Genomic DNA, 10498 nt, shown 5'->3' with positions numbered 1-10498 from the left:
CCAAAAAACTCTTTCAGTCTCTTAAATGCCACACTTTCCAAGTTTCATGGACAATTAACATATAGAAACGTAGAGAAATGAGTCTTCTCTCGCCCAGTGTTACTCTCACTGTCACATGAGTTGTGGTTTTTGAAGAAATCCCCCCTCAGTGCAGAGAGTGCTGTCAACACTGCCATAGACGGCCATGTTAAAACAAGTTCTTGTCACAAACAGAGGTGAGGGGAGTTTTGACATGGCGTCAGCTCCAAAACATAAACAGCAGGTTCACATATAATACATCATTGTCTGTGTTGAAGCCTTGGGATGCTCGCAGTGAAAGAACTTTGTTGATAGGACTTGTACTTTTCTAACTATGAGGGCATTTTTGATGAAAGGTTTTGGCTTATAAGCTGTTGTTTGCCAAAGGATAGAGTGGTTTGTCTGCGTATTTCCATGCTGCTCCTGGGGGCCTCAGTCACCATAGCAACCAGTGTCTCAGTAGTTCCTAATGATTCAGCAGTTTCTGGGCAGAAGTGGATTTACCCAACTCTGATTTGAACGATTAATTGTAGGACTGGAGGTTCAAGAAGCTGAATCCACAAAGACCCCTGATATTAACATTTGGTTGTTTCTTTATCTCTCTGGCTTAGAGGAGTGTTTCTGTTCTTTAACTTGATTTTGTCCTCTACTTCCACAGCTGTTGCCATGACAACAGACGAGGCGGAGAGTCACCAGAAGAAGCCGAGGCAGCAGGAGGAAGTCGGCCAGGACGCCGGGCCACCCTCACCAGAGGAGGAGCAGCTCCGGCCTCGCAACCGTAACTCTGCCGGCCGTGGCCTCTCCCGCCTCTTCTCCTCCTTCTTGAAGAGGCGCTCACAGTGTGAGAGTGAGGGGGGAGAGAAGGAGGACAAGGAAGAGGAGGAAGCTAAAGCCCCCATCGCTGACCCAGAACCTGAACTGAGGACAGAGGGAGAGGTCGCCCTGGATCAGCACTCAGTAAGCAGCGCTGAGGCTCAGGTCAGCCTGTATGCTGTGTATCTGTTTCTGCAGTAGGACTGGGCAACACCACAACATTTGGTCTTGATCTAATGGATCAGGGCCAGGATCACTGATATTGATCCCAATATTGATACTTTTTATTGCTTAAAGCAGCTAATGTGCTTTCATGTTAGGAGGAGAAATATGTCATGATTGACCAGGTGAATTCGTTATTAATGGCTTCTGAATATATTTTAATGACCACCAAGTAATATCCCACACATGAGGCCTTTACTATTCTGTTAATTACCAAATCACATGCATTTTTGTTTCAGTAGTATGGCTACAACCACACATTCAGTTCACAGTATCTAAAGCCCGGCTTTGTCCGTCTGTTAAAGTGATGGATTTTGTTTCAGATAAAGTTGACTTAAATTAATGTTGTTTGTGTCTCATTAAGACCTGAGAAAGAGAGAGGGAGAGAGACACAGAGCACATGGATGAATGGATTTTAGAACTTCTTTTGCCACTAAAGCTTTAAAGAATTTTTTTGAACCTCTTTTGACTGTTTTAATGGACAGGTCTGATCTGAGGAGACATTGATTGAACTGATTTTATTTTCTTTGTGCATAAGAAGGTTTCAGATAAGTTTATAATCTTAGAGGGCAATAATGTGCGTGTCTAAAAGGGTTTAAGTTTACGTCCTATGAACCAGAGGTAACGACATGAAGACGTATTTGGACAAAAGCTAAATCTTGGTTTTGCAGGTGCTCATGTAAAGTGGGGATTGATATGATGTGTAAATGTTCTGTCATGTGACATGATGAGACAGATGACTAAGAAAACTCGGCTGAAACACCTCTTGCACAGACGTCAACCTCTGGGGCTGAAGCCAACACTGAAGAACCAAAACCTGTGGTTCCTCTAATGGCCACTAGAGTCTGGCTCCAACAGTGAGTCAGTCCCCATAGACTCCCATGTTAAACTGTCCAACTTTACAGCAGAAACAAACATGTTTACAACCTGGTACAAAAACAGTTTTGGTCTTTAGAGCTAATTTCCTCCTTCATGACACCTGTTTATATAACTCACCTGTTCACATTTTATCAAGACTTAAAGTTATGTGTATTTGAGGGCGTGGCCTCTTTGAGTGGCACACTGCCAAGATGGCGAAGGTGGAGCAGCTGACTCTTTATTTACAGTCTATGGTCTTATATAGGCAGGGTATAAAGCAAACACTGCAGAGACTGTCATTCATGAGTTTTAAGAGTTCCTTAAAATGAATGAATATCTTGGGGCGGCTGTGGCTCAGGTCGTCCTCTAATCAGAAGGTCGGTGGTTCCATCCCTGGCTTCTCAAAATTGCCCCGATGTGCCCCCATCGGTGTATGAGTGTGTGTGATAGAGACGAGCTGTGTATACACAGCGCTGTATGAATCTGTGTGTTGATGGGTGAGTGTGACTCAGTGTAAAGTGCTTTGAGTGGTTGTTAAGACTAGAAAAGTGCTATATACAGGAAATGCAGTCCATGTACTTGTTGTAACTTCTTGGGTGTGTCAGGAAGCAGCCAGGTGTGATGTCATGTCTACACAGGAAGTGTTTCAGCCATGTTTCTCACAACAGATTCTCTGTACACAGGACCCGCCAGGGTTTTACTCATTGTTTGATGGACCCTGTCCTACAACTCAGCTCTGTGTTTGAACACTTCCTGTGCAGACACAGACGGATCGCTGAAGCTGCTCCGGCTGCTCATGCTAAAACCCACTGTTTAGACACGGTGTAAATGATACAGAGAAGCATTAGACATGGATTACAATTCAACCACACAAACCACCTCAGGAGGTGAGGCAACGTCTATCTCCATGATGCACATGTTATCTAACTCCCAAGTGTAACTACAGCAGTCAGCCATCTGTGGGAGGAGTCTGGAGCAGGGGTCTCCGCCCTTTTTTCCTCTGAGAGCTCCTCATGTCTTATATTACTGGTTACATTTATTCACACATTGTATCAAAACACTCAAAGTGATCTCCAAAACAATCAATCAATAAGATTATCTAACAATATCCAAAAACATCTGGAACTCACATCAGTCGTGATTCAGTCAGACCTGAACACAGACATGAAAACAACCACAGTAAATAAACCTCCATAAATCTGATTAGAGATCAGAGAAAGAAGAAGCTCCTCAGTCAGTAAAAATGTAAACAAACGTGGGCTAAAAAAAAAAAAAAAAACAAGCCTGAAGTTGAAGCCCACAGTTTAACTCACTGTATCCATGGTAACATATTTCTGTTTGTTGGAAAAGTTTAGTTTATATCTGTTCCTGACAGTAACTCATTTGACTGACCGATGATTCGGTGTTGAAGAGGTCAGTTCAGCTTCAGTGGTCAGCCTGTAAATCTGTGACGGGACAACAGTGGACTGTGTTGTCATCAATCTGTCTTTGTCAGGCCGTCCAGGTAGAGAAGAAAGAAGTGGAAGAGGAGGAGGAGGAGGAGGAGGAGGAGGAGGAGGGTGGAAAGGACGAAGACAACGACAAGGAGAAAGGAGAGGAAGCTGCCCTGGAGAAGGAGGAGGACAAGGAGAAGGAGGAGGAGAAGGAGTCCGATCCTGTCGGAGGGAGTAAGGGAGAGGAGGAGAAGACGACAGAGGAGGAGGAGGAGGCCAAAGCTCCCAGAGCTCCACGCCGACCCAAGACCATGCAGGTCAAAGTCACCCTGCTCGACGACACTCTGTACGAGTGCGAGCTGGAGGTGAGGGCTGTTTTCATTTAACTTTATTCATACGTCGTGCAAACACACAGTCTCTAACGTCTGCCTCTCAATCAAAACAATAACAAAAGATGGTTTTTAGTAGTGTGGGATCATGGGAGTTGTTGTCTTCACCACCGTTATCGTCATCTTCTCCTGGTTCTGGATTCCTTCAGTGTCAGTGGTTCTGGTTTTTACCTGCAGCTTGAATGTTATGGTTTGTTGTCCACACTGTGATTCCTCAATCATGTTCAATTTAAGACACGCATGTCCATATGTTGCACTCCACACACACACACACACACACACATCCTTGCCTCAGCCCCACATGGTCTGACCGTGACATGAACAATCACAAACCAAAAACTGTGATTTTTTGGCGTTTTATAGCTCTTACTTGTAGCGTCATATTCTGAAAAGATCATCATTTTTGGAAAGTTTGTGATCCCACATTTCTTTGTGTTTTAAAAATGGACAAATGAATCCCATAGGAGGAAGAAAAACCTGGCCATTAGACTAGAGCTATAATAATTGATTGATCATTAGATTAGTTAATCTACAAAAATCAATCAGTAACTATTTTGATAACATAAAAATAATGATTGTTTTATTTATAGTTACATATTTAGTTACAGATATTTCCTGATTCTAGTTTGGTGTGGGCATCATGCTGACCGCACTCAGTTCATACCACTGAAGGAACAGCAGCTCGGCTTTTATCTGCTTTTACACTTTTATCAACCAAAATATCTCAGTAGTAACTGTGTCTGCAGTATTTGCATTAAACAGAAATGAATCACCTTATGCTCAAACATGGTGTTTGATCCGGCCATTCCACGTACCCAGAGCTAGTCTACTCAGCCAGGGATCAGCACAGGCCCCCCTCCCGGCCTGTCCCTCCCTGTGGGACAAATACTCACTTAATTGGTTTTCATTTTTACTCCTCAGCGCCGGCGACAGTCAGAGCCGAGGCATATTGTTCTCAGGTCGTCCGTCTGTCCGTTCCATTATTGTGGACACAATATCTCAGTGACGTCTTGAAGGAACGTCTTCATATTTGGCACAAATGTTCACTTGGACTCAATGATGAACTGATTGGATTCAAAGGATCAAAGGTCAATGTCAGTGTGACCTCACAAAACCCTTTTTAGCCATTTTCTCAAGACTTCAAAGCGATTATGACAAAATGTCACACAAATGGTTCATATTTTCTACGACTCTGGATAAACAGGGATGTGACCTGAAACTAGTAGAGAAGAGGAGGAATACAACAATGAGGAGGTGATTCCAGTTTTAATTGGCATTAACGCCAGTAGCAGATTTGGAAAAAACGGCAAGAATCATCTTAAAAAGGGATGAATGTGCATGGGTTTCTATCACACTGTGATCCAGTAGTACTACAGTTGAATGGACGCATGCGACAGTGACAAACTGTAGTGGAATTGAATTGTCTGGTACTCAGGAGAAATTCCCCTGAACAGCGTCTTCATGACATACACACAGAGATAGAACATACCACTGGAAGAGGGGGCGTTGAACAGTCCAAGTGATTCTGGTCATTGTAACACCGGCACAATGAGCCACTCAGAGGGATGAGAAAAATGAGGCAACTCTTCAGATTCTGGACTTTTTGCCACCAGCTCACGCCACCGCAGACCAAACACTCTGCTCCGATGAACTCCTCACAGAGTGGAGTGGATCCACTTTTCACTTACACAGACTTAGACTCAGACAGCCTCTGAATCCTCACCTGATCCCGGACACATCTCACCACACCACACCCCCCTTACCGAACAGGGAGTCATCACCACGCACTGAACAGCACTGCAGAGATGTGGAACCACTGCTGCTCTCGCCATCTGCTCAGTCGTGTTCAGCTCATTATTCAACACGCGGTCCTGTGCGTCTTGTCAGGTGTGTGACATCAGCAGGGGAAGGTTTAATCTCTCTGTCTTGTTCCCTTCAGAAACATGCTGCAGGCCATGAGCTGTTCATGAAGGTGTGCGACCACCTCAACCTGCTGGAGAAGGACTACTACGGCCTGGCCATCTGGGAGACACCTACCATGAAGGTGAGCTGGACTCTGACAGTCGCTGGTCAGCATCAGCTCAGCGCTCCAGACTAATGTTTCCACTGGTAGCACTGGGGAGAGGCTCAGCATTGGGGGTGGTGTGTTATCTCCCTGCAGGTTTTATGTTTCTCACTGTCATTCAAAGTTTGAAGCTTGAACAGTTTTGACCTGGTAACAAGTTCAGAGGTCAAAACTCCAGCAGCGTCTGCAATAAACAGAAGGACTTAATGACTAAAGCAACACATTTCGGCTCGTGTCCATCAGTGTCATCACAAAACATTACCACCAACATTTAAATAGGGTAGGTATGAGCCCGCCAATGGGGCTTCTACAAAGATGGGTTGCATCATGTGGCTTTAGGCCAATCATTGCATCAGGCTGGTAGACAGTACACACACAGCATAGCGTTCTCCTCGTACTGCAACCAGGGGCACTGTGGTCACCACAGTGGTTGAAAGCAGTAGTATTTCTTCTTCTTTGGCTCAGCTGGTCTCTCCCTGCAGCCTGCACCTTCATCATCAGCTGTGTCTGAGTCAGGACCTCAGCCCCCATCATTGCCACATTACTTTATACTGCTATAGAGTCACAAGAGTCAGCGTGAGTATGTGTTTTACCACTTAAACCATGTGTGATAAAGCAGGACAAATCAAAACAGATTGGTTTACAAATGTCATTCTCAATTCTCGTTTATAGATATTTTTTTATAATGTGAAAGAGTGGTGCAGTAAAGGTACTGTAGATGCAATGGAAGGTTTATTTAGCCTGAATGAACCAAATGATGCTCAAAGACACAAAATAGATGGCAGGCTGCTACAGGCTCGACCACTGACTTCATCACAGTCTGCTGAAGGATGTGCTGTGATTTCAGTTTGCTTGCTGGCTGCTGTAAATCCTTGGCTGCTGATGTAAAACACAGCTCTCCTTCTGTAGTTCTGTAGTTCAACAATCCCAAGCTCAATGTTCCATTAAGAAAAAGGCAGCTCTTTGTACAGTGTATAAATGTATCTGACGGGGAGATGAACCTCGGTGCTGAAGGACTTGCGGTGTCTGATGATGTCATACCTCATGCTACATCTGTCTGTCTCTTGATCAGACTTGGATGGACCTGACCAAGGAGATTCGCAGGCAGGTACAAGGTGAGTTTAACTTGACCAAGAAATACGTCTGGTGTTCTCGTTCTCTTTTGTAACATGTTGACATTTTTACACCCGCCCTTTTTTCTATAGGTGCAAACTACAGTTTCACCTTCAATGTGAAGTTCTATCCGCCAGACCCAGCCCAGTTGTCTGAAGACATAACAAGGTACCTTATGAGTTCCAGTGGTTTTGTCAACTACAACCTACAAACACTATATTTATGAAATCAAAAAGCGCATTGTGGAAAAGATGTATTTCTGCAGATGAGGAAGGTGAATCTTGTGCATGGGGTAAATCGGCTGGTTTTATCTTCACCCTGTGAGTCTGTCTGGGTCATCATGGCAAAATGTGGCCCCACTACCACAGAGGTGGTCTGACTTCTTTAGTGGGTGTTTATGTGTCTGTGGACAGACTTTGTCACCATAACAACAGCATCACAACCTGCAAGATACAGTCACGAAATGCTACAGGTGTGTAGCTGAGATCAACATGAGGCCGAGTTCAGAGGTGGGTGTGGTCCACCAACAGGTAATGAGCACTCATGTAATAATGTGGTAATAACTACTGAGTACTCATGTAATAATGTAGTAATATCTACTGCGTACTCATGTAATAATGTGGTAATTACCACTGAGTACTCATGTAATAATGTGGTAATTACCACTGAGTACTCATGTAATAATGTGGTAATTACCACTCAGTACTCAGCTAACATCGTCAACATGTAAATGTTGAGGCGTGTTGCTGATCCCATGCTGGTCTCTAGTTATAACATGTAAAAGTAACTTATTCCAATTTATGTCACCACAGAACCCAAAGAAACAAGTTACCATGTCGCTGTTAAACTCCTGCAAGTCAACAACACTGGCTCCAGTCTGTTGGCTCATGAGCTTAAATATAGTACAACTAAAACAGCGGTTCATTTACTTGGACAGACTACTGCGGGTTAATTAAATATCAATTAACCATTAATATATGGGTCAGCCATATTGTAATCAAGCATCACAGGGGCATGAGAGCTCGGTCCTGAACTCTGATCAGCAGTTTGACAAAGAAATCTTAACTCGGTCAGTCATGTCTCGCTCCTCTCCTTAGGTTAAGTTCTCATTATTTTTCAGTGTGTTTTCAGTGTTGCACTGTTGTCCTCTACCTGCCCTTGTGTGTCTCCCACCAGTGTGGTTGTCTGCCCCGCCCTTGTGTATTTAGTCTCTGTCCTCCACTTCCTCTGTGCCAGTTTGTCTTGGTCCCTTAGTGTCAAGGCTTCCGGCAGTTTCCAGTGTTTAGTGTTCTTGGTTTTTTGATCTATGTGTGTTTACTCCGACCTCGCCTCTGCCTGTCCTGTGGAGGATTTGTTCACCTGCTTCACTGACTGCCTGTGTAGCGATCACAGTTTGCAAGTAAAGACTTTTTGAATGCAGGGACAGTTTCAGACTTGTGCATTTGAGTCATCTTTCCTGTGGTTTCCCAGACTCACAAAGCTTTGAAGAAGCTTTGAACCACATCTCAGTCTTCCTCCTGTGCAATACAGACCGCCACATGAGTTATCATGAAAACCGATTTCCATTCGTAGTACATGTGATCCCTTTTTGTGCATTGAAGGTACTACCTGTGTCTTCAGCTGCGGAAGGACATCCTGCAGGGACGCCTCCCCTGCTCCTTCGTCACCCTGGCCCTGCTGGGCTCCTACGCCCTGCAGTCGGAGCTGGGCGAGTACGACCCTGAGGTGCACGCCAGTGGATATGCTAAGGACATGAAAATGGCCCAGGGTCAGACCAAGGAGCTGGAGGACAAAATGATGGAGCTGCACCATACGTACAGGTCAGAACAGTTCCTCAGTGAAGCGGTGGTGGAAGACACGTTCAGATTCAAGGTTTACCACGTAACACAGTCACGTGAATCTGTGAAACAGTTTTACTACAAGTCAACAAACACTGCAATTCTACATAAGTACATAAATGTTATACAAAATGTAATTAAGTATCTAGCATTAATAGCAAAGCGACATTTTAACTACTTTATTTGAATCTAGAACAATATCTCATTTATAAGAGGATCATATGTTTTATGTGTAACTAGTAACTACAGCTGTAAGATAAACATAGTGGAGTACAAAGTACAATACTAAATGGAATTATTCATTTAAAATACACAAACCAAATTACAGTACTTATACAACTTTTATTTTTGACCACTCCATCCAATAGAACTGCCTCCATCTAATTATTAAAGCTCCATATTTTCTTCTTCATGTGTTTTATTTGTGTGCATTTCTCTGTGGACTCAGGCTTTGATACTTTCACAGTATTAATATAGAACGTAGACCTGCTTTATAATCAAACAACACGGACATCTACCTTTAGACTATATAATATGGACCTGTAGTAGAAACTGTACATCCCCAGGGATGGCTCAAGTAAATGATAAATCAGGGATGAGGGGAAGCTAAAGGTTTTGTTTGGTTCCTGCTGTGGCGTTGTGGCAGGTCAATGACTCCAGCCCAGGCGGACCTGATGTTCCTGGAGAACGCCAAGAAGCTGTCTATGTACGGAGTGGACCTCCACCAGGCCAAGGTGAGAACAGGAGCTACTCTGCTGCTACAGCTGTTCTCTGTTGTTAAAAAAAAAAGTGTGGATGTGAGTCAACCAATCAGAGCTCCATGAAAACAAGCAGCACGAACGTGTTTGCGGCTGTGTCCGTTTAGTGTTTTTGAGAAGCGCACATGAACAGCAGGAAGACATGTGACTCGTCAGGTTTTACAGCAGAAATCAGGTCAATGTGTGTTTGCATCAGAGCAGGGATTTAAACCAAATATAGAGGCAGGAACTATTAATGGACTGCACTGCCCCCTGGTGGATTGGTGAGAAACACAAGGAGGCTACATCACAAAACAACTGCTGCAGATCCAAATACAGAGTGCAACCGCTCTACACACATAGGTAATCACTGGTAGTAGTGCATGCAGTTGAAAAGATTGCAAACACATGGTGTGAGCTGCTGGAGCAGTCCTCCTGGGACGTAGTCACTAAATGCATCATAGAGACACAAGACGTTTTCAAAGCCAGTCGAGGGAGGAGATGTGATTCATTGTCAACCTGTGATGACGTGCACTGCCCTGTAGGCAGTGCTCTACACTAGAACAACACAATGAATCAAAATATTATGGCCAAGTGTAATATCCAATCACAGCCGCTGCAAAGGTCAAATCTGTCACAACATTGTCGGCCCAGCCTTTCATTTCCTTGGACTGAGTGGAATATGTTGGATGTATTTTATCAAAATGTTGAATATATGATTTGAAATGTTCAGTATGTTGGTGCAGCACTACAACATCTCTTCCCTCTCTCTCCCTCCCTCTCTTTATTAGTTTTTCCGTTGAAGTTTGAGAAAGTCCACTGTTAAAAAGACAAGATTTTATTTTTATTTTTTAAGTTCAATAAATATGTGGTGATTCTAAAGTCAATAAGTAATCCTTTAAATAATTGTGATCTCAATATTGATCAAAATAATAGTGATTATGATTTTTGCCATAATAGAGCAGCCCTAGCTTGAGTCCAGCTGGGGTCTTTTGCTGCATGTCACCCCCCC

The 10498-nt window shown here is 43.7% G+C and overlaps 1 protein-coding gene across 1 annotated transcript in view; it reads left to right on the top strand.

Moving 5' to 3' along the window:
* Positions 1 to 681: 681 nt before the first annotated feature.
* The window catches only part of epb41a (erythrocyte membrane protein band 4.1a), a 62789-nt gene continuing 52972 nt past the window's right edge, over positions 682 to 10498 (top strand). Inside the window, exons 1-7 of the mRNA XM_023399563.2 lie at positions 682 to 996; positions 3407 to 3709; positions 5673 to 5777; positions 6871 to 6913; positions 7004 to 7079; positions 8513 to 8731; positions 9396 to 9483. Of these exons, the coding sequence (XP_023255331.2) occupies positions 685 to 996; positions 3407 to 3709; positions 5673 to 5777; positions 6871 to 6913; positions 7004 to 7079; positions 8513 to 8731; positions 9396 to 9483 (1146 nt within the window). The 5' untranslated portion in view covers positions 682 to 684. The remainder of the gene's footprint in view (positions 997 to 3406; positions 3710 to 5672; positions 5778 to 6870; positions 6914 to 7003; positions 7080 to 8512; positions 8732 to 9395; positions 9484 to 10498) is intronic.

Source organism: Seriola lalandi, unplaced genomic scaffold (genome assembly GCF_002814215.2).
Source record: "Seriola lalandi dorsalis isolate HSWRI2012SDOR001 ecotype SW California unplaced genomic scaffold, Sedor1 jcf7180002052055, whole genome shotgun sequence".
Lineage (NCBI taxonomy): Eukaryota > Metazoa > Chordata > Actinopteri > Carangiformes > Carangidae > Seriola > Seriola lalandi.
The sequence above is the reverse complement of the archived record's forward strand: the minus strand, read 5'-3'. Positions and strand labels throughout refer to the sequence as shown.